At 31.6% G+C, this 25,657-nt stretch overlaps 1 protein-coding gene across 1 annotated transcript; it reads left to right on the top strand.

Annotated features, from left to right (window-relative positions):
* Nucleotides 1-18,387: 18,387 nt before the first annotated feature.
* LOC133204263 (microfibril-associated glycoprotein 4-like) lies at nucleotides 18,388-24,909 on the top strand. Its single transcript, XM_061340005.1, has 5 exons — nucleotides 18,388-18,694; nucleotides 18,784-18,908; nucleotides 23,048-23,144; nucleotides 23,268-23,423; nucleotides 24,659-24,909. The coding sequence occupies exons 1-5, from the start codon at nucleotides 18,388-18,390 to the stop codon at nucleotides 24,907-24,909; spliced, it is 936 nt and encodes a 311-aa protein (XP_061195989.1).
* Nucleotides 24,910-25,657: the final 748 nt, after the last annotated feature.

Raw genomic sequence — 25,657 nt, 5'->3', positions numbered from 1 at the left:
AGAAATCAGTCATGTTCATTTACAATAAAACTTCGTCATCGGGAATTGTGTAACATGAAGGGCTTCTTCAGCAGTGGGTAGTGAAAAATCTTACCTCTACTTAAAGATAATAACAACAAGCATTCATGAGAACATATACAAATGTTGACAAGGGAAAACCTCTTTCAGTTACCAAAGAAATTAACATATTTAAACCGTTGTATATTTTAAGTAGATATATTTTTTATTACCCGTTTATATTAGAAACATTTTTTTTTTTTTATTTATTTATTTTTTTTTTTTTTGTGATTCAAAAAGGAATTTAATAACATCGTTTTACCATATGATGAATATCGGCTAGTTGGTTCGGGAGGTTGATATTCTGCATCTTCTGATAACTTCAAGTTATGTTGTTGAGAACCTTTAAAATGAAACCTGTCAAGTAAGCATTAGCATGCAATTTTGAAGATGAATTGATTGATAATGTAAAGTCCACTTGCCTTCTGATTTCGTTGCGAGTTCTAGATCTCTACAACCAGACACATGATGGCAATTCTCATTTTCACATTTACAGTGTTCCTCATATTTCCGGCCAAATGATGGAAATGGACAGGGAGTTGAGCAATTAACACCATAGAATCCATCAAAGCAACCTTATATATACGTAAATAAAGAGTATGAAGAACACACAAACACTGATTGCGTGTAATAAATTATTCAATATTCAGAGTACATACTGACGCAACCATTCAGGGTATCATTCCATGTATACCCGTAACAACAGATGATGTCTCCTGAAAGTCTATAACAAATATTTTATATTTTATATATAACACATATCTGAATACCGAATGAACGTACAAAAAAAAAAAACAAAAAAAAAAAAAAACACTTTGATTGAATTGCTTGAAATTATTATTTTTAAAGAAGCATGGTTCATTATACTTTTTTTATTAATGACATATTTAGGATCATGCTTATTCAGAAAAAAAGGCTCACCCAACGCATCTTTCTGAAGTTGAATCTAGCCAAAGTAATTTTAAAATAATCACTTGAAAAAGTATATCTCCAAGGTAATTGCTGCGTTGCAAATTGACCATTTTTTTTCTTTTTAATCTCTATTCAATAAATATTTCTTGCTGATTTCATTCCCCATCACTGCTGTGTACTTTCAAACGTGCACAGGGAATATGATTGATTTTTTTTTTTTGTTTTTTGTTTTTTGTTTTTTTTTTGTTTTGTTTTGTTTTTTTTTAAAATAGTTATTTAGAAGTTATATCCTGTTCATTGAATAGTTATATGATTTACAAGGAAGTTTAATTACATAAAAATGCTTCAAGTGCCGAGTTCAACATTACACGAATAGACTAATGACCGTCTTAACGATTTAATTTACCGTAATATCTATTATTGTTTAACCTTTAGAAATTGTTTTTATATGAATCTATAATAAAAACATTTGCAATATTCTGCCTGACGGTCAAAAAAAAAATGATGTTGCTTTCATATTGGGCCTGTCAATAAGATGTTGGACGGCTGTGTAGTATTTAAAGTCACAGTTTAGGCAGTATTTGAAAACATTCGTTCCTTTTTGACATATACGAAATTGAGCGAGAGAAATCCGAGGATATACAAACTTAAAATTGCAAACATGGAAGCCAGTACAAGAAATGTCATTACACGCAGCACAGTTAAAGCTACAAAAGGAGGTGGGGCTTAATTTATACGGGAAATATTTACTATTACATCACACAAATTATCAGTTCTTCAAATTACCACAAAATGAAATGAATCGCTATTTAATAAATCGATATAATTTTAGGGCATGCCTTAATGGATCATGACAAGCTTTTACACATAAACTCAAGATGTATGAAGTCACTTGAAAAATGCAGTGAAATATTGCAAATGAAATTATTATATCTATATTTAATGAAGATGACCAGCAAAATATTCAACATGCTGTCTAACCAATGTAATTTAAGCAATTACCACAACAAAAATGTACTATAGCTAACTATTGATTACTAATGTTAAGTAAAGTAAATACTGATTTGATATTTTGTTTTACTTCAAAACTTTTCTTGAGAATTTTTTCTGAGCTTTCAAAGCCTAAAATTTTAAAAACTCAATATTGATGTAAAATATGGAAACAATATGTGAATATACAAGACATTTTTCCATTGAATATCAAAAATGTGCATGTATGAACTGTAAACCCTAAAATAAAACAATCAGAAATCCATGGTAAAAATATTTCGATTTACTTTTAATTTGTACAAACTTTAATTTACTATAGTAAAAACTTTGATGATAAAGTTAACCATAGGTAACTGTAGTAAACTATCGATAACTATAGTATTTTTTTAGGATATAGAAAGTAAAATATAAATAGTTTGCAGCACTTTTCACAAACTACAAACGGTGTTGAAATACTAATAAATGGAACTTATAATTTTTTAACTTGGTTACACCTTTGCAATATTGGAGTTTATAGAAGATCTCAATACTGCAGGTATATTTGCTAAAATCACGTGACTGGAATTCGCCGATATTTCGATTTAGCACCGTAACTTTACTGAGAATAAAAACATACTCCATACAGTGACAATTTTCAGGGACTACTTTCCCTACGAATAAAATCAATGCCACAGACTTTCCAAACTTTATCCTTAATCATGATGAATGTCTTGCGTGAGTAATTTGGTTTTTCATAGATTTCACACGGAATGTTGTTAATACGTTTTTTGATCAGAATTGGGGAAAACACCATCGATTAATTTATTTTTGAGAATGACAAGCGATTTCTTTTTTTTTTTTTTTTTAAATCCGATTAAATCCGTATTATTTTTTTTTCGAGCGCAGTTAACACCAAGTTGCAATGACAGCTTCCATGCGTCATTGGAAACGGGACGAAAGTTTTAGCGTCTCATGGTTGTAATTGAACACATTCTCAATGAATTCGAGAGAAAATCGAGACTGTGGATGCAGACGGTTTAGTATTTTTTTATGGTTGTAAGAATGGCGTCAACAAAATAATGAGGATATTCAAGAATGCACAGAGCTTTGTAAATAGAATTTTTATGTAATTATGGAATATATGGAGATAACGATCAGTATTCAAGCTCAGAGTCCATCAAACAATGCAAAACAGGAGCAGAGCAAACACGGACCTCCAAAACATCAGAGGTGGGATCAGGTGCCATGGAGGAGTGAGCATCCCCTGCCTACCGGTCACACCCTCCGTGTGCTCCTTGTCATGATCGGGAAATAACGGGAAAACCCGTCTACAATTCAGTGTCAGTGTAAATAATGACCCAACAATTAGTATGTAAAACGTCAGTCAGCATTTGACTCAATGATAAATTGTATTTGCTGACAAGGTCATTTTATCGAACATAGAACTTAAGATTGATTGATTGTTTGTTGTTTAACGTCCCTCTTGAGAAGTTTTCACTCATATGGAGACGCCACCACTTGCCTGTGGAGAGCTGCAAATTTTGTCATATACTCGGCACTTACGGCCATTGAGCAGTGAGGGATCTTTTTCGTGCCAGCACCTACTGCGACATGGGACCTCGGTTTTTACGGTCTCATCCGAAGGACCGGTCTCCACGTCCCACAGTGGGATTCGAACCCGCGACGTAAGGATCAACTCCTTACTTCGCGACTCTAGAGCAGACGCTCTAACCACTGCGCCACGCGGGCGACTAGAACTTAAGAAATGATGACTTTAAACGAGACTGCTGATATTCTTGTTTCATCAACTTGTTTGTCAATAATTTACTTCGTTTTAGAAATTGTAAAATTCGGATCCCAGATAATCAGAGAGAGAGAGAGAGAGAAAGAGGAATTTCTCAGATGACAGGGCCGAGGAAACACTGATGTGATAAATGGTGTATTTGAAATACTGAATAAGATTAGACAATTGTAAAATATAATGACATCATATCATTATTTAACTGGGTCATATACATGTTATAATATAGTGCAGTGGCAATAAAACAACCATTTCGACCCAGTTCTACCAGTTCTACCATTTACATTGACAGAATAGTAGGAAAACCTCATCATATAAGTTCTACAGAAATTACAGATCTCATTCTGTCATTTTCTGTCATTTTAAAGTCTTAAAATTATAGAAAAAGTATTATTATCATTTATATGAGGGCTTACGAGTATGTACAAAACACTTCAGCTGACGTGTATTTACAGATCCTGAATTCAAAATGTTTCCTACTGAGGGAGTGAAAATTGAGAATATCACCATGGAGAAAATAAAATTTTCATCGTAGCAGGAAGGGAGAAAACATTAAGAACAACACCAGGATACCTTAACAAAAATTTACTATAGTTAATTATAGTTTACTATAGTTAACTTTAGTGAAAACTTTGATACTTTGATTTACTATGAAATTTTACTCTAGAACTTTTTTGAGATTTCAAAGCCTAAAATCTCTAAAATCCGATAACAGTAATGTAAAATTTGGAAATAATGTGTGAATATTCAAATAATATTTCTATTTAATATTAAAAAAAATATAACGATCGGAAATCTATAGTAAAAATACTTTGATTTACTATAGTGAAAAAACTTTGATACTATAGTAAACTATAGTTAACTATAGTAAACTGTAGTACTTTTTTGTTAGGGTATGACCATAACATCATCCCAGGCTCCCTGAAAAATACATATAGGTGCTTTACTGATCCAGCTTTCTGACCACAGTGTCAGATCCTGCCTGATTGCCACAAGGTCTAAAAAAAAAAAAAAACAGGAAGATTGAAAAAAATTCAGGTTGTTACTTTTATATTTACATTAATTTGAATAAATATATTTAATGCCATTTTGATAAAGCTTTATTTTTTTACTTTAATTTTCACACTTTTATAGACTAATAAAGGAAAAAGGAAGTGATAAAAACACACATAGCCATGTTCAGTGTTCCTCTGTTGAGAGAGGAAGGACAAATGCAGACTTTTTAGGGGTGTAACTATATGGCTAAAGTGCATTCTAAATATGTGTGATCGTCATGATACACTTGGACTGTATTCATTTCACCTTTCATATATTTTTTAAAAATAATCTATGTTCTGAAATGATGAATTATCGATCTCAAAGTGATTTCAAGGACAAAAGTTGCAAAAAATTTATTCAGTTCACAAATACACAAGGTAACGTTTAATAAGCTCTGCACACAATAAAACAGCAAAGGAAAATAAAGAAAATCCCTTTTTCTTTATTATTAACCTTAGTTTTTTGGTTAAACTAATAATTAAAAATTGGCATACATCGTTACATCTCTATGCTTACCCCTCCCCATTTTTTTCAACCTTAGCCTGAGTATATGAATATCTACCTCATATAAAATGGGTTGCCTACGTCGCAAAGACTTGTGTCAAAAACGTATCGAACCGCCTGACGATACATTTAAATTTTGTACAATTTAAAGTAATTTTTTAGGGCAATCATCTTTTTTTTTTTTTTTTTTTTTCTTTTTTTTTTTTTTTTTTACAGAAAATGAGTGAATTAATAGCTACCCAATTTATACGGTATTAACTGGGTTGGAACAGTTTACGCTTTTTTTTTATAAACCACATGACGGTTTATAAAGCGTAATCAGACCCAACCCAGTTTATACCGTATACATTGGGTACATGTAGCTATTAAATTAATTCCTTAAATAACTACATTATATACGCATATATTAAAATGTGTTTCATGATTGAGAGAAAGCAATTGAAGAAATACCACACAAAAATTATCAGAATTAACCTGTAAGTAATTCATAGCGTATAAATAAAAACAATACAAAGTTGACATATAACCTGCTACAGTGTATCTACTGCAATAAAGAAAGGAAATATGTATACATTTGAAGAGAGAGAGAGAGAGAGAGAGAGAGAGAGAGAGAGAGAGAGAGAGAGATGTTGAAATGTGCAATCTTTATAAACATAATGCTTACCAAGCCATCTGAAACAGAATAGGATACATCGTGAGTCTGTTAAACTATTTCCAGAAGTTCTTTGTCAGAGAGATTAATGTCGTTACCCTTTTGTGATTCTAAATTTTTCCTCTTTGAATATTTGCGTGAGTTTGAACAAGAGACTTTCCTGCATTATTGGTATACAGCATTGAATTTCATATGGATACTCTCTCTCTCTCTCTCTCTCTCTCTCTCTCTCTCTCTCTCTCTCTCTCTCTCTATATATATATATATATATATATATATATATATATATATATATAAGCGAAAAGAATTATTACATTACTATACAATAAATAAAATGGAAAAGTATTAATCTAAATCTATCGTATTTTCATATTCCTTATTTTGGATTGCATTATAATTTTTCCGGAAATAATGTTATTGTTCCGGAACATGTACCATGCAGTCACAAAACCCATGTTCGCAAATTTCATTAAACGTGTTTCCAATTCGTTGTTTTAATTGGTGTTGTTCAAACAACTTCAAAAAACTCATTACTCTCATTTTCAGGGAATTTCCTGCAGAAATACAAATCCTACCTAAATTGTCAAAACACATCAGGCTCCAGGATCATAAAACAAATTAGAGCTAAATCAAAGATCTTATATTGTCTAGAAATGATGTAGAAGTCAAAATATCATCATAAAAATGTTTTAAAGATGTTATAAGCAGATTGCATTTTATGCTTAATTTGAGTTTCATTTTTCAGTTAAAATGCAGTCGATAAGTTTTGACTAACAGTTGAACGTTCAATTGCTTCGTCTTCAATTTCACCTGAAACCGTGGGAAAAAAAAGAAAGGGAAAATATGTCCCGATGTACTTATAGACACATTATATTCGTTTTTCTGCATATATTTGTTTTTGTTCTGATAGATAGAGCAATATACATTACTTGTTTTGAATGTTAGATATGTCATCATTTATTTTGATTCATCGAAAGAAAGATAATGCTCAGATGAAGATGAACATATCATAAATTGGGATTACACCTGGTCTTTTGTTCTTTGAAATGGTTTTCCTTGTTAGAAGTAATGAGAATTTTGTTAAAAGTTCTAAAATAACAACATAACTTATGCAGCTATTGCTTTACTAGCCAGAATATTAAAAAAAAAGATTGACGTTCTGCATAATATAATCCCCCCTGCTTTATAAAATATTCAGTTTAAATACGAATTTTTTAATCATTGTTTTAGATTTTGAACCATGTCAAATTATTATTACTTATAAAGAAAAACTGTTAACGTTATTTGTTTTGATTCCATATACCTGATGGCATTTTTAATTTCTATGGCTGCAATCTGATTAACAATTCCAGTAAAAAATGTATTACGAAACCTGAAGGACAGTTCTGAGCATAGGGTTCAGAACTGCAACCTGTTTATTTTCATAAACCAATAAAATCAAGTAAATAACGAAGTAAATAAACAAAGGAGACATTTAATGAGCGGGTGTATGCTTTCTTAAAAGCTAGTAATTGTTATTGACAATGTGCGATTTATTATGATTGACATGAACACAAAAAAGAAAAAAGAAATCGTAAAGAAACTAGCACGAATAATTTTTTTTTACTTTATTTTTAAAATACATTTTATATGAATATGTGATGTCTCAACATGGAACGTTGGAGTTTTATTTTCCATATTTTTCAATAACAAAACATACATAAACAACTATAGAACAAAATGGAAGGATAACAAATACAATACATTGTTTGAAAAAGCAATAAACAAACTGAGTGATTTGTAACATGTTAGCAGCATGTACATAAAAAGGTAATATTGAGATGAGGTAAATTATTGACAAACAAGTTGATGAAACAAGAAAATCAGCAGTCTCGTTTAAAGTCATCATTTCGTAAGTTCTATGGTCGATACAATGACCTTGTCAGCAAGTACAATTTATCATTGAGTCAAATGCTGACTGACGTTTTTCATACTAATTGTTAGGCCATTATTTACACAATTAATTGTCGACGGATTTTTCCTTTATATCCCGAGCATGACAAGGAGCACAGGGCGGGTGTGACCGGTCGGCAGGGAATGCTCACTCCTCCATGGCACCTGATCCCACCTCTGATGTTTTGGAGGTCTGTGTTTGCTCTGCACCTATTCTGTAATGTTTAATGGACTTTTGAGCTTGAATACTGTTCCTTATCACCATATATTTCATGAGAAGATATGTTTCTCTCTCTCTCTCTCTCTCTCTCTCTCTCTCTCTATATATATATATATATATATATATATATATATATATATATATATATATATATATACATATATATATAAAAGTCGATTAATAATTAACTGTTCAAATTCAACTGTGCCCAATGTTCGATCAAGGCTCGGATTAACTAAATACTGAAACTATTGATATTATATTAATATGGTAAATTAAATGCCCCGTGCGTAGAAGGATGAAGAATGTTGTTTCGATGCATCAAGCTAACCCTAATAAAAATACTATAGTAAACTATTGTTTAGTATAGTAAATCAAAGTTTCAAAGTTATAACTATAGTAAATCAAAATTTTCAAAGGGATCACTCTAGTGATTTATTAATGATCAGTGCAGATTATGAACAGTTAGACGTATCGCTTAGAAGTAAAATGCGGGTGTTTTCAGATATTTCAAAAAGAATAAAAAATATAAAAATGATTAAATATTAATATCGGAGCACCGGGTAATGCAGTAGACTGTGAATAAAGAAAAAATGCCTCACATCACTGTAGTTACATTAATCCCTGCATTACCTCTTAGGAAAAAGATAAGCATATACAAGATTATTAGGAAAACAACAAAGATTCCAAGACTGATTATACCATACACCAAGGACTTCAATTCTTTCTCTGTACCTGTGGCTGTGTCAGAGTTACGATTCATTACTGCATTGGAGTTTCTAAGTATGTGACTAAGGTAGCTTGAATCTGTGCCTGAATAAAAAAATGGATTAAGATGGGATAGAAATGTTTTCCAATGTCTTCTCATATACGTGTATCGATTTTTTTAATAGGATAAATAGACTATTTTTATTACAGAAGCTCAGATCTTTCAATCAAGTTACATATTACCTAAACGTTTATTTATTTACAAAGTGTATTCTTTATTCAATATATGGACAGAAGTGTCTAAAATAAACATTTCTTGTTTGACACATATGGGAACATTTCCTGACATAAAAGAAAAATGTGACATTTGATCAAATATTTTTAAAGAATCCGCTATGTCTAAAACTGGAATGTATATACATAGCATTATTCTACCATTAAATGAGGCACTGGTGGTTAATCCGGAAAGGACATATTCTACATTTTCTGTAATTGCAAAATATAGTACATGTTAAGAATAGATCTTCTCGCTCTTAAGGATTATTCCCATGTCAATTTCAAACATTTGATAAATAAAATCAAATTTTGCAATTTAGTGTTCCCTTCAGCAAGTCACGTGATGACAACTCTCATTTTCACACTTACAATCCCCCTCACAACCGAACGATGGGTAAGGATAGGAGGTCGAACAATTCAAACCATAGAATCCGTCTCTGCAAACTTATATTAAGAAACAAAATGTAGGTAAGAAACACATACAAACAAACCATAATTGAATGCAATAAAATAGAAACTAATAGATATTTTGAATAAATACGGATGCATTCATTAAGGGTATCATTCCACAGATACCCGAAACAACAGATGCCGGCTCCCGCTTGTCTGTAAAAATACTTTACGGAATATAACCTACAAACATCTGTGTACTATGTAAATATGTCTGAATATATTATGTGTTATGAAATACTGAAGATTCCTAAATATACGCGAGGAATAAATCATCGCATTATTACGCGAGAAACATCGCTCGCGAAATAAAATTACTCGCTTTTATTTTTATGGTGCTTTATTGTATGTAAAATCTCTAGATAAATCACCCCTTCGCGAATTATTGATCTCGCGATTTGACACCCTGGGCCATTTTGCCATAATAAGTACTCGCGTAAAATAAGGAATCTACAGTATGTTAAGAAATGCATGGCAAACATTTTCAATATTCAGAACAAACTTCATGTAAATGAAATGAATAAATTAGAGGAGTTTATTTCAATTTAACATTAAGAGTCACAATTATATCCCATAAGTAGATTTATAAAGTGCATAAATTTATTAGAGTGAAGGCACAAAGATAGAATTTTGAACATGATAGATAGTTTATTAATATTTTTGAAATTTGATAATTGCATTATCTACAAACAAAATACGTCTAAAAATATACAAATGCGTCTATTTTTGAAGTATCTATTCTTGACTCATACAACTAGTACAGTTGGTTAATCTGAGGTTAAAATGTGTTGCTCACCCATCGCATCTTTGGGAAGTTGATACAAGCCACTCTAAAGTTCAAATGAATATTCAGAAATATATTAAGCAGAACAGTTACCATTTTGCACAGTCATGTTTTCTTTTCATTTTTTTTTTAAATGAAATGATGATACTCTCTGTTTGTTTATTTCTTCTCCCAGCTTCGTAATGTTATGAGTACACAGTTTATATGATTAAATGTCATCATTATATTCTTTGTAAGTATGTCCTGTTTGTTGAAATAAAAATAGTTTACAATGAAATTCAATAACATACAAATGAGTGTGTATGCAATTGAAAAATTAATTTAGAAATTCAATTACCTTGAGCGTCATATCGATTTTTTTAAACGAAAAAAAAAAGGAAAAATTCATATTTATCATCATGTTTGAAAACAGTATGTAACATATGTTGTGTCATCATAAAAAAAAGTTTTCCATGGTACTGTGACTTATTTTGCGCAGTTTTATATTCTTTCCTTGATTTGTGACATTGACCAATATTCATTCATTTGAAAGATAACCAACTTTACACACATTAAAGCATTGGAAATACATTTCATTTGATATTTTATCAGTCGTATGGCCACTGCAATCAGACAGTTTATGTATATTTCAATAATGCGTGTGAAAGAGACATATAAATATGCAAGAATAGTACAGTTTATAACCTCAAACTCCCAGATGTGCTCTACAATTATGCAACACTTGTACTTATTTCTATTTTATGCATAGCTTTTTAAATATTTTATAATCTAAATCTGCAACAGATCCAACTAAAGGTTTATTTTTATAGGGGACATTTCAATGTAAAGTTATGACAAAATCTTAATTGCAGAAATTCATGTTCATTTTTAATAAGAGTAAGCCCTCGGAAATGGCAGATTCAGCAGTGGGTGGTTTAAAATTCTACCTTCTACTTAAGGACAACAACGAAAAAAAAACATTCATGGAAAGATATATAAATGTTGACAAGGAAATAACTCTGTCAGTTGCTACAAGAATGACATATTCAAACTGTTGTATATTTTAGTATATGTAGGAAAACGCATTATAATACAATGAAATGATGCATTTCAATTTTGTCTACACAACGGGCTGCATTGTTTTCTAAAAAAAAATATTAAAGGTATACTTTTCTGTCATTCAGTAACATTTTATATTAATTGTATGGACAAGTCTATATCCTAACACTTGTGTTTATTTAGTTTCTTAAGTTTTAAAAGATTCTTCATTTCTTTACTTTTATTCATCAGCCTGCTACAGTTTTGCATTATTAGAAAAGTAATTCTAAAAATAGGGCAATATCTTCACTCGTAAAATCTTGAAGCAAAATAATAATAATAACAAATGAAATATGTGGAGATAACAAACAGTTTTCGAGCTCAAAAATCCATTAAACATTACAAAATGGGAGCAGAGCAAACATGGACCTCTAAGACATCAGAGGTGGGGTCAGGTGCCATGGAGGAGTGAGCATCCCCTGCCGACCGGTCACATCCGCTGTGTGCTCCTTGTCATGATCGGAACCTAACGGAAAAATCCGTCGACAATTCAGTGTTTAAATAATGGCCTAACAATTAGTATGAGAAAAGTCAGTCAGCATTTGACTTAATGATAGATTGTATTTGCTGACAAGGTGATTGTATCGACCATAGAACTTACGAAATGATGACTTTAAACGAGGTTGCTGATATTCTTGTTTTATCAACTTGTTTGTCAATAACTTACCTCGTTTTAGAAATTGTTCGTAGGTACAGGACATGCTCTGGTGAATCGAATCAACTGTGAGATATAAACCCCGTATGCAGGTGATAAGGGTATATTGCTGCATAAGTAAGGGAAGTTGACAATTGAAAAGTAAAAATCACGTTTATCATAAATCACGTAAAATATTTTTGTTAGATTACCATTAACGTCTTTTTCTAATAAAATATCCAAATATGAAACAGATGTGTCACCCTCTGTGGTATCTTTTATCTCAAGCTCACCGGGATATATCTCGTCGACATTAGAATGGAAATAACCATTGTTAATTGACAATACGTCGTCGATATCTCTAAATGTCGAGTTGAAGGCCACAGCAAGAGTTTTCTTCTTTTCACGTGAAAGATTTTGAACAAATTCTGCTTAATATGAATACAAAAATAAGTCTGCTAATAACAGGGCGCAATTGGTACCCATGGGAATTCCAATAGATTATTGGAAGACCTGGTCTCCAAAAACCACATAGATGTTGGCAATCAGAAATTCGAGCATCTTTTAAATGTCAACTTCAGAGTACTTGTGTTACAGTCAGATTGTTTTTAACAGAGTAATTTTGCAAATAACCAATGAAAAGGTAAGTAAATTTACGACTTCCATTTTTATTGAAAAAGCAGCTGTCAACGATGTCAGAAAGTCTGGACTTCAATTTATCGTGGGGAATAGTTGTCCATAAAGTTGAAAAGTTGTAAGTTTTTATATTGTTGATTTTGTTAAAAGAACAAAAACAAAAAAAAAAAAAAAAAAAAAAAAACAAACAAACAAAAAAAAAAAAAAAAAAAAAAAAAAAAAAAAATACATGTCATAGGGCAATTTTTGTAGAACCTGTTATGTGCATTCCTTTTTTCAATATACCTGAATATCTTAGAAAAAAAGGTTTTTTTTTTTTTGTTATTCAGAAGAAAAAAACTTGTACAATGTACAATGGATACCTTAATATTTATTGTTTTACCATTTGATGAATATAGGGACGTTGATTCGGGAAGTTGATATTCTGTATTTTCCAATAATTGTAAAAAGTAATATTATTCAGAATGAGTTATCTTGCTCAGAACATTTGAAATAAAATAAAATAAAATAAAAATAAATGAATAAAATAAAATTAAATCAAATAATTTGAATGAAATTAATTTAACCTTTAATGTCTTTTCGTGTTTTCAACAACTGGACACATGATGACAATTCTCATTTTCACATTTACAGTGTCCCTCACATTTCCGGCCAAACGATGGAAATGGACAGGGAGTAGAGAAATTTACACCATAGAATCAATACAACCTTACAAATAAAGAATGTGAAGAACATCCAAACACACAAACACTGATTGCATATAATAAATTATTCAAAATGCGTGCAGTGTACATATACTACTGACGCAATTTTTCATAGTATCATTCCACGTACACCCGTAACAACAGACGATGTCTCTTGAAGGCCTGTGAACAAATATTTTATTTATATTCAACAATAGTATGTATATACCGAATGAAAACACGCTGATTGAATGGCCTCAAATATTTTTCATATAAAATGAATCATTATGTTTTATATCGATCGGATATTTAGGATCATGCATATTCAGAAACGAAAAATATTGCTCATCAATCGCATCTTTGTGAAGTTGATGCTAGATAAAGTAATTTTAACATAATTACTGAAAAGGGTATATCTCCAATTACTGCGTTGCAGATTGACCATTTTATTTCATTTTCAATCTCTCTTCAATGTATATTTCTTTCCGATTTCATTTCCCATCCCTGTCATGTAATTTCAAAAGTGCACATGAAATATGATTGGTTTTCAAAAAGTTATTTAAAAGTTATATCCTGTTCATGGAATAAATGGAATTTACAAGGAAATTAAATTTTAAAACATGCTTCTAGTGCGGAGTTCAACATATCAGACTAATGAATATCTGAAGGATTTAATCTACCGAAATATCTATTTTTTTTTACCTTTAGAAAATGTTTTATATGAATCTATAATAATAAAAAACATTTCCAATATTCTGCTGGGTGGTCAAAAAATATCGATGTCGATGATATGTCGGACGGCTATGAAGTATTTTAAGCCACACTGTTGGCGGGATTAGAAAACATTCGTTCCTTTTTAACATTTACGGAAATGAGCGAGAGAAATCCGCGGGTAAATAAAAGTTACATTATCATGAACATGGAAGCCAGTACAAGAAATGTCATTACACAGCACAGCTAAGGCTACAAAAAAGAGGCGGGGCCTAATTTATACGGGAAATGTTTTCCATGACATCACACAAAAATATCAGTTCTTCAAATTACCACAAAATGAAATGATTTGCTATTTTAAACTGTTGGGTAGCTTTAACAGACAGCAACACTTACTATTGCTTGTATTTTTGTCGGTAGTTAAATCCCACACAATAAAATATAAACAAATCACTGATCGCAACACACTTGTCGATGTGATGTCATATCGTAATGCATGCAGTTCGAGGCGGATCGAGTTATATTTTATACAATGAAAAAAATGTATTTTGTATCAAATAAAATATTATTTGCAAATATAAAATAGACGGTTAACTTGGATGCGGTGTTTTTTTATGATTTTATTCATATACTTTACATTCCCTGTGATACTTGTATATTTGTGCCCATTCATTGTAGGGATAATAGAAAGTCTTAATAAATCGATATATTGCAAGAGAATACACTCAGTGGATCATAACAAGCTTTTATACATAAGCTCAAGATGTACGAAGATATTTGAAAAGTGTTGCGAACCTGACGAAATCTTGCAAATGAATTAATTATATTTATATTTAATGTAGTTGACCAGTATTCAACGTAAAATTCTTAATTTTAATTATATTACGTTTTAACTAATGATGATTTCATGAAGAAGTCATCACACATTATTGCTTTTGGTGGCTTTATCATCAATCATTTTAACATCAGTACAATACTTTTTGACCTCGGATTGTTCCTTTTAAATGTCCGATTTCACTTTTCTTCCTATGTTTACATTACTCCTAAAAAGTATCCTTCGGTTTGCTATATGAGAGCAAATAACGGATGGAGACAACAGTAATTTTACTCCTCGAACCTACAGTATCATATAATGATTCCTATTTAAAAAAAAAAAAACGGTTTCTAAATATTAGAAATGTTCAAAAATCTTAACAAAAATTGACGTGCTCCGAGCTCTTTTATTTTGGAGCATTCAGAGATTAATAATTTAGTCTTCTTGTTGAAAATTTATTTAAAAAATAACTCGCTTATAAACATAATATCGTATTTCATTTACGAATATTTAGTAACATTCAACTATTAATTAGGAGTAATTTTACTAAAGTCACGACTTTCCAAGAACTTTTGGGGGAACCTTCAAAGATAAGTTATTAATCAATGTAAAATCAATACCTTTCCTTTTTGAAGTAATTGATACTCATCAACGTTAAGTGATATGAATCTGCATCTGCCCTTTGATTATTTAAGTTAAAAAGTATTTGCGCATAGGGAACAAGTTCATTGAATGTAATTAGATCGTCTTGCAGAAATGATTTTTTATCTAACGCTAATTATATGTAGATGATATTGAAACATTGAAAAAATAAATCATTCATTTTGTAATATGTAATGAGGGAAAACAAAAGTGCATATGCATATCGACTGACGTACTTATGCTATGAGAATAAACAGTATTAAAAAGTAGGTACTGTAGGCAGTAACGGTGCCAAAAGTAAATACCATTTTTGCAATGTAAATTATGGAATATAGCGTTCAACTTTCCATTCGTCTTTTTGACTTTTAAACATTAAAATGAATAATAAATATGTGGAAACTGATGATCAATGAGAATGCCATATTATGCAACACGCTGAAGTTGTGTAATTCAATTTAATTGCTAACGGAATATTTTGGAATGATAAATGCTTTTGAAAATAATGAAACTATTTCGACTACAGAAGTTTTATCATTCTGTTTATCTAGTGAGCACGAAATATGTTAAGAAAAACCATTTTGTAATCATTCAAAAGTCGTGCAGTGCATTTTTATTTTAAGTCACAGAAAAACAAAATCACTTTCATGCTAGAACGTCTTTAGGAACAATGATTTACATTTTAAAAGCCTTTCAGTACTCCTCGGGGGAAATTTCTTGATGCAATTGAAATTTTGGTTATCTTAACAAAAACAAATTAAAAAAGTCAAATATCAACACATAATCTGATATAAAAAAGTCTCATCATATGCATGTTGGAAAATTGTAACAAGAGTAACCATAACTTTTGCTTTCAATTTGTTTCTTTGCTTTAAGTCAGATCCAGATATTCTTTTAGTCATTGAGATACCTTTTCCCGTCGAAAGGCTATAAATCTACACCTTTTTTAGCACTTACGAACTGAAAAATTGTTTCTACTAACATCTTCACCGACAAAGTACTTTGGTTTATACAGTCTCATCCGAAGGACCTGATATCACATCAAAAAGTGAGATACGAATACGCATAGTAAGGATGAAAAAGTATAAACTTTTCAGTTGAAAGTAATTCCATATGCCATTTCAAATTAACCATAACTCTGAAATATAGCAGATTAATGCGAAGGACACATTTTTTTTTTAATTTGCATAATTTCATTCTACATTTTTTGGGTTCCAGGTCAGTTTTATTTTTAAAGAAAATCTTTTTAGCATGATTACTATACGTAGTGAATTTTTATTGACATCAAATAGTGAGAAATACAATGCAAGGATAAATCAACGTACAGGTGACTCTCGATGGCTAGAACTCCGATTTCTCGAAGTTCTCGATCTCTCGAAGTGAACCTCCGGTCCCGTTTTTTCCTCTCTATAACTAAGCAAATTTACTTCTGATCTCTCGAAGTTCTCTATCTCTCGAACCAAGACTTTGGTCCCGTTACACACATTTCATTGTTTTTTACTCTCTATCGATCGAAGCTTTGATTGCGCATATGTACACGCCAATCAAGCGTAAAATTAATGCAGCTTGGACTTGAACGCCTTGGGCCGGCATAGAGGTGTTAGCTGGATGTTTACATAGATGACACTATACCTGTGAGCATCCGAGTGTTGATATAATTAATTGGTTATAATTGCTAAATTATAAACAAATTGCATATTTGACTTTGACTTGACAGCGAGACGATAATTTTTAGAAAATAATTTAAGAGACTTGTCAATAATTTTCCATAAATTATGAAGTTTTATTAGAGTCTACATAATCCCACTTTGACAAACATTGCACAAGAAATCCTATCTCAAGAATTGAACATCGATTTAATACGAGAAATCTGGTGAAGGACCCGATCAATCCCGGGGGATAGCCATACCGACGATTTCTATTTAGGTTTCATGTAATCATGAAATGAGTACAGATAAATATTGAAACTTAAAGAGATCGTTTTATTTATTAAAAAATATTATCATTGTTGTTGAAATAAAGTGAATTACCTATTAAATACGAGTGAAAACGTGCAATGGGATCATCAACATATACTTCCGTTATTTATGATAGTAGAACAATGATGATCGGAACTGAAATTTCCTGATTTTATTCACTTTCTATCTCTCGAACCCCTCGATCTCTCGAACTTTTCTTGCGGTCCCTTGAACTTCGAGATTTCGAGAGTCACCTGTATATAAAACGTTATGGGCTTAAGGTGTTTTAATTTGATCTCGAAACAAAGTCTTAATGAAAATTAAAAGTTTTTACTATCAATTTTAAAAATTGAAAAAAAATTATATTCATGAAATTGTTGATATAACAATATAAAGCACACAACTTTATAAAAATATCGTTGATCCAGCTACCTGTTTCGTTATTCAATGAAACTGAAAACATATTTATTTCAATATGGTTGTGTTTATATATATATATATATATATATATATATATATATATATATATATATATATATATATATATATATATATATATATATATATATATATATATATATATATATATATATATATATATATATATAATGTTTGGTTTTATTTCAGTCTCCAAGTTCGGGAATTTAAACCCACTTCATTATAATAATAAATTTGGTTTGAATACCATATCTGTATTTCCCAATCAGACGTTACCCGAATATCTGAAATATTTCTTCACAGTCACATGAACTACCTACAGACTGAGAGATCCATCAATTCATAATTAGAAAGCAATCACCTAGGCAATAAAAGGTTGGCGGATAGTTTCATGCCTATCAAACAGACAAAGGTATAACCATATGCAGATTGAGATACAAAAGGACAAATATGTGTTAACATTATCACCGAATTCTCCTTCCTTATTCCCAACTATGGATGTGTTTTTCGTTCTGGTGACATTAACGATTATCTTTGTACTTTTGCCGAAACTAATAGTTTCCTCAAAATCCATTTCACAGTCTTATTTAGATTATTCCAAACTTGACGACAAACCTGATGACAGTTCTTTAATAGGAATATTTTCTGGAAATTCACGGCTAACCTGTGCTGGCGGATGCAATGAACAATGTACTTGTTTCGGTTACAATGATAGATTAAAGAAATGCCGCATTCATGAAAGATGCCCCCTCAACATCATGAGAGCGCCAGGAGATGGATGGAAGTATCTCGTAAAAAAAGGTAGTAAATTTCATAAATTTGGATTTCTTATGTGATTTTAAGAAATTATGTGTTGTAGTTTATTTTACAGTATTCGTTTTTATATTCAGCGTTTGACTGTAAAGAACTATTTGATAGTGGTATCAGGGCGTCAGGTGTATATACAATTCAGCCATTAACAGATCAACCCACTGATGTTGTGTGTGATATGGAAACAAAGGGGGGAGGCTGGACGGTAAATATTTACATGCATTTCTTTATTTTCTTTATTTTTTCTTTTCTTTACATCCATATTTGTTTTGATTTGCTTTTTTTGTCACTACCACAAACATACACTGCACAGTAATATTGTATTATGACAATTTATGGGCCATTATAATTAAAAGAAAAAAAAAAAACATTTGTCGCCTCAAAAGATTTTATTGTCCCCCGCTTTCGCTGAAAATGGGGATATTAACTTGGGTCTGTCTGTCCGTCCGTCCGTCCGTCTCTATTTCTGTCTGTCTGTAACACTCTCGAGGACCCTTTGAGCTTTCGCAATGAAATTTTGCAAAGCATCTCCCTACGGCCTAAAGAAAAACCCTATTGATTTTGAGGTCAAAAGGTCAAAAGTCAAGGTCATAAATTCATAAATTCTGTCTTTTTTAACACTTTCGTTTCCGCGCGATATCTCGCGAATTCTTTGAGCTTTTGCAATAAAATTTTACACAACAACTCCATGTGGCCTAAGGACGACCCCTATTGATTTTGAGGTAAAAAGGTCGAGTTCAAGGTCGTAATTTCATAAATTCCGTCTGCGTGTAACACTTTCGTTTCCGGGCGATATCTTAAGAAGCTTTTGAGCTTTTGCAATGAAATTTTATACCATAACTCCCTATGGCCTCTCTTGCCCCTCTCAAAGTGTCCCATCCCGTTTTTTTTTTATTTATTTATTGTATTAAAAGTCGCTTGCCACTTTTTTTAGCACAGGGGCATGTGGATAGTTATTACGCAAAAAACAGGTTGTCGGCGGACTTTATATTCTAATTACATCTAATAGAACTGTTTAGTAAAGGCTAAATTAGACAACATTTATTGTGTAAAATTTTGACAATATCAAAACGTGAATATAAACATTATATGTTACTATATGTTTGCATTTAATTGGATGTAAAGTGCCTCCGTGGTCTAGTGGTATGTTGCTCGCTTAGCAAGCGAGAGGCTCGGATTCAATCCCCGGACAATTCTATCTTTTTTTTATTTATCATTTTTTTTTTTTGATTTACTAAATGATACTTTTCAACATGTGATATGGAAAAGTTATGATGTCTGGCGTGTACAAACTCATAAAATCATTATTACAGTGTGATTAATATTCTGTATATTAAAAAGAATCTTATGAACACATATTAAAGAATAAGCAATCAAATATTTACATCCATATTCTTTTTTCCCTAAGCGGGGGGACACAAATTCTCTGAATTAGCTTGTTTATATATAACATCAAATTCTTGCTTGTTTATTGCCATAATTTTCAATGAAATGTGATGTTGACATGTGTAAATAATATATACTAGATATTCCGTGATGATGACATTAAAACGTTTTACGCCAAACACAGTTACCTATTGTTTGATAGCTAATCATTTAAGGACATTCAGACATAGTCACTTAGTTCGAACACAGATCGATCAATGTAAGGTAAACCTATTCCCTTAAAACGGAATTCCAATTTGAACATTTTACATTTGCAATATATATATCTATCATCACAGTTTTAGTCATTTAATTAAACAGTAAAACAGTAAAATATAAGAAAAGTTTATTAAACCAGTACTGACATTAATGATGCACCAAATACAATTCCTGGATTTATATAAAAGAAACTTTAATTTCATGAACAATAATTATTTTGATAAAACAAATTAAAATTTGATATTGATAAACTGGCCTATAAATTTGTAAATTGTTAAAATATAGACTTGACCAGAATAGATCTACTAATCAAACCCATCGAAACTAAGTACGAAACATGAACTGAAATGCAAATTTACTATTACTATACTACATGTAATACTACTATTGTGGAGAGGTCTAAAATACCCATTAACCCTAAAACATTCACGATGTAGAAAAGAATAGCTGTTGTGTGTAAATATCATTAAGCGGAGTATGTCTAACTGAATATTAACTTGCATCAAAAGATGAAATTTATCATGTATACATGTACCTGTGAAAGTGTTGTGAAAATGAAATATGAAGATAACGAACAGTATTCAATCTCGAAAGTACAATGAAACGATACAAATTTGGAGCAGAGCAAACACGGACCTCAAAATTTAGAGGTGGAATCAGGTACCATTGAGGAATGAGCATCCCCTGCAGACCGGTCACACTCGCCATGTGCTCCTTGTCATGATCAGGAAAATAAAAAAAACCCGGAAAAATCAGTAGACAATTCAGTGTATAAATAATGCCCTAACAATAAGTAAGAAAAAGGTCAGTCAGCATTTGACTCAATGATAGGTTGTATGTGCTGACAAAGTCATTGTTTCGACCGTAAAACTTGAGAAAATATGATATCAAACGAAACTGTTGATATCTTTGTTTTATCAACTTGTTTGTCAATAGCTTGCCTCGTTTTTAGAAATTGTTTATACGTAGACCATGTTCTTGCGTATCGATCGAATCAACTGAAAGACATAAACCCCATATGCAGGTGATAAGGGAAGTTGATGGTTGAAAAGTCATCACGTTTATCATAGAGCTTTGTTAGGTTTCCATTAACGTCTTTTTCTAGTAAAATATCTAAATATGAAACAGATGTGGCAGATTCTGAGGTATCTTTTATTTCAAGCTCGCTTGGTTATATCGAGTCGACATATGAATGAAAGTAACTATTGTTAATTGCTAATACGTCGAGTTAAAGGCCACAGTATGTGTTTTCTTCTTCTCGTGTAGAAGTTTTTGAATAAAATCTGCCTCGTATGAATACAAAAATAAGTCTGCTAATAAGGGGGCGCAATTGGTGCCCATTGGAATTCCAACAGATTGTTGGAAGACCTGATCTCCAAAAACTACATAGATATTGTCAATCAGAAATTCAAGCATCTTTTTTTAAGTCATGAAAACATGCATAGTATTTTACTCTTTCGAGGGGTAATATGTACTCTTTAATTGTCTGCTTAAACTTGAAGGGAAAAAAAGAACTTGAACAAAATGAAGAAATCATTTAAGCAAAAGCTAAATTTTAAATTACAGAGTGTATCCATATACATATTAAGAAATATATACCTTTAATCTGCAAAATTGGATTTGCCTTAACATCAAACGGAATATAATTAACAAAGCTAAACAAGATGTGCTTGTGAAATACTGATGCCCCTATATGACAACTTAAAGCGAAGTTATACTTTCTCAAATGCAAATCAAATATGTTGGTACCCAAAGTAAGGTATTGTCTCGAAGAATATACCTGTGAAATATGAAAGCCATACCAGCAACCATTGAAAAGATATGGAAAAGGTTAACGTTTTTCAAAAATGAATCAAACATCAAGGTCATGGTCAAATGGTCAAAATTAATGGTGCCCAAGGAAAGGTCTTCTCACAAGAAATATACATGTGGATTATGAAAGCCCTAGCACCAACCATTCAAAAGTTATGGCCAATGTTTAAGGTTTCAAAAGTAGGTAAAACTCCAAGGTCATTGTCAAAAGGTCAAAGTTGTTAGTACTCGAAGTAAGGTCTTGTCACAAGGATTACATATGTTAAGTGCGAAAGCCCAAGCACCAACTGTTCAAAAGAAATGACCAAGGTTAAAGTTTTCCAAAAGAAGGTCAAACTCCAAGGTCAAGTTCAAATGGTCAGATTTCTTGGTATCCAAAGGAAGATCTTGTCACAAGAATTACATTTGTAAAGTATGAAAGCCCTAACACCAATTGTTCAAAGGTTAAGGAAAATGTTAAAGTTGGGTAAAATTTTGCAAAACTGAGTAAAATTCCAAGGTCAAGGTCAAAAGGTCAAATATAATGGTACAACTAGAAAGGTATTGTCACAAGGAATACACATTTGAAATATGAAAGCCATAGCTCCAACCAATGAAAAGCTATGGGCAAGGTTAAAATTTTTGCGGACAAACAGACAAACACAGACAGACAGGCAGATAGACAGACAGACAGACGGACAGGGTAAAAAACTGTATGTACCCGAATCTTTGATCACGGAGGCATGAAAAATGTGAAAGAATTTAGTTTGATTTACTTTTTTTGTATTCAATCAAAAAGAAAATTCGTACTGGATGTATGTGTTTTCAAATGAAATTAGATGTGAATATGCTAAGTCAGTTTAAGATTTAATCAATAGGTCTAGGTCGTTGTTTCGGTTTTTTTTTTAGACACTGATGAATCGAAAAGATGGCTCCGTAAGTTTTGCACGAAACTGGATGGAATATAAATCTGGTTTTGGGAATATCACCTCTGAATACTGGATTGGTATGAAAAAAGTTATTTTAAAGGTTTCCATTAGTCGAATAGTGTACATGAATCTATTGCATACTCCCAATTAAATAGCATTTCGTATGTTTTAATATATGCATTCCGAGTTATTTCTTTCAGGAAATGAAATCATCCATCACTTAACGAGAAAGAGAAACTCTTTGCTGTATATAACTGCTACACATGTCCTTGGTTTAAAGTTCTTCGAACAATATGACGTATTTTCAATTTCTGACGAAGAGAATGGATATGCTCTCCGTATTGGAGGTGCCTATGGTACACTTGGTAGTGTATCAGTTTAGTTCCTAAAAAGATTTGCTTTTATGTAATCCGTTGTTGACTTATTCTATATATACTAATAATTTTACAATTAGAAGAGATATATAATTTTTCCACATTAAGTACATTTTTTTCTCCCCCTTTTTTAAAAATTGAAAATTCATATTCTTTTGCTTCGATACTTTATGTTTTTAATCTTATATTGTAATAATTTTTAACCCCATTTAATCAACAGACAGTTTTTACTTGAAATCATATTCTTATTTTTATGGTAGTACACAATAGCCATGAAATCCGTTTTAACGCATAGGTTATAAAGTACACCACAAAAATGAACAATTTTACTATAATGTCAATAATCAAGGATCGTTGTAGGAAAAATAATAAGCCGTGACATGTTTTCACCATATTTTGAACAAAAAATAGAGACATCCTATATATTGATCATTCGGGAGCCTACAATTTGGATCTTGTATATGCCATCTACATGCCATATGACTGTCTGTTATGAAATGCAAAGTAACTTTTTATCCATTTGTAGTATAGACCTGATATTTGGACATATTTAAATGGAGTCTCCAATCTTTTTGGTTAAGGTCGTTTTATTTATTTAAAATTGCCAAAATATCTGAAACTGCCAGTTCCAATTTCCTTATTTGACATATTCTAATTTAGGTTGCATTTCAATTATTCTGTTGATTTTTTGTAAAAAATAAATTATACAATTTCTTTAAAGAGGACTTAATGTGCGGATTATTTACATGTGAATTTTCAATTCCCGGGCTAGGTTTGTGTTCTATTTTTATATCAGATTTTAGTCAAATATACCGGTATCAAAATATTTTACTAAATTTTTGTACATAAAGGTTGCCTTTATAAATAGCATTACACAAGTTTGCAATAGATCAATTGGTTATTTTTAAATAACACAAAATCTCAGGTTGGCTTTCTAATTTCACATGCTTATTACAGGGGTCTGAAAAGCAATATTTCAAACTATGTGGGCAACAAATATATGGTCAAACTTCTTTCATTACGTATAAAGAGAGATTTTACATCCTAAAACAAAATATCAGTTTGAACAAAATTGAATTTGAGGAAAAATTTGGCCTATCTATTTTGAACTACCTTAAGTACGGCGACATTTTTTCTTATTAAAAGATTCCAAATCTGCATTTCTTAACTTTTTAATATACTTGTGTTTGATGGATAATAATTGATCTATATTTAAGGTGACGCAATGACACCCATTATACCTAGTTTAAATTTGAATGGAATGAAGTTTTCAACCATAGACAAGGATCAGGACAAATCATGGCAATCCTGTTCCAACGACATGGGAGGAGGAGGTGGATGGTGGTTCAACGGGTGTCATTTAGCCCTCCTCACGGGTCCCTACGGAAGTTTAACCTGGGTGTTTCCTTGGAAGCCAATATTTATGGATGGAACTCATGTTCGTTCTGTTCGAATGATGGTTAAATGAGCACCATAGAAATAAAAGTGTTTTCCTTTTTTACACGTGTGTTGATGATAAATTAAAGCAAGGAAACAATAAACAGGATCCTAGATGTACGACAAAAAGTCCTAAATGCGTTGTGCAAACCATGCAAAATAATGTTTTTCATTGATTTTGTTTTGCTTCGCATCTTTGCTATGGTTTTCTTTCCCTTTTTTGTTAAATTGAGAAGAGATATCTATTTCTCAAAAGGAAGGGAAAGCATTCAGAATTTTTTTCCTATTCAAAATATTGTGGTCAAGTAAATGTATTAACGAAAATGCATCGTTTGTTTATTATTATTTTGTTTGTTTGTTAAATGTCCCTTCCTCAATTTTTTACTAATATCGAGACGCCAACACTTGCCGGTGGAGGTCGGCAAATTTAGACCTGTACTCGGCACTAAGGTCTTTAAACGGTAAGAGATCTTCTCCGTGCCATTATCTACGGTACTGCGACAAATGACTTCGGTTTAACGGTCTCATCCGACGGACCGCTCCCCACATCCCGCTGTGAGATTCAAACCCGCGACGTAAAAACCAACTTCTTACTCCGGGGTCCTAGAGCATACGCTCTAACCACTGCGCCACCATCCTTTCTTGAACTGTTTGCCTTCAGACAGAAGACTTTTCCTATCAGAAAAATCTTAGAAATAAGGAGACGTCAACGGATGTTCAATTTAGATCTTTTAGTCAATATTTGCTAAAATGTTTGTCGTCCGATCATCTGTTTGTCT

Source organism: Saccostrea echinata, unplaced genomic scaffold (assembly GCF_033153115.1).
Source record: "Saccostrea echinata isolate AGI-Se365-2 ecotype Australia unplaced genomic scaffold, CSIRO_AGI_Sech_v1 ptg000052l, whole genome shotgun sequence".
In the NCBI taxonomy this organism is placed as follows: Eukaryota; Metazoa; Mollusca; class Bivalvia; order Ostreida; family Ostreidae; genus Saccostrea; species Saccostrea echinata.
The sequence above is the reverse complement of the archived record's forward strand: the minus strand, read 5'-3'. Positions and strand labels throughout refer to the sequence as shown.

Coding starts and splice junctions, on each gene's coding strand:
- LOC133204263 (XM_061340005.1), top strand. CDS start 18,388: ATGGATGTGTTTTTCGTTCTGGTGACATTAACGATTATCTTTGTACTT. Junction 23,145..23,267: donor CACCTCTGAATACTGGATTG/GTATGAAAAAAG, acceptor TATTTCTTTCAG/GAAATGAAATCATCCATCAC. Junction 23,424..24,658: donor CCGTATTGGAGGTGCCTATG/GTACACTTGGTA, acceptor TCTATATTTAAG/GTGACGCAATGACACCCATT.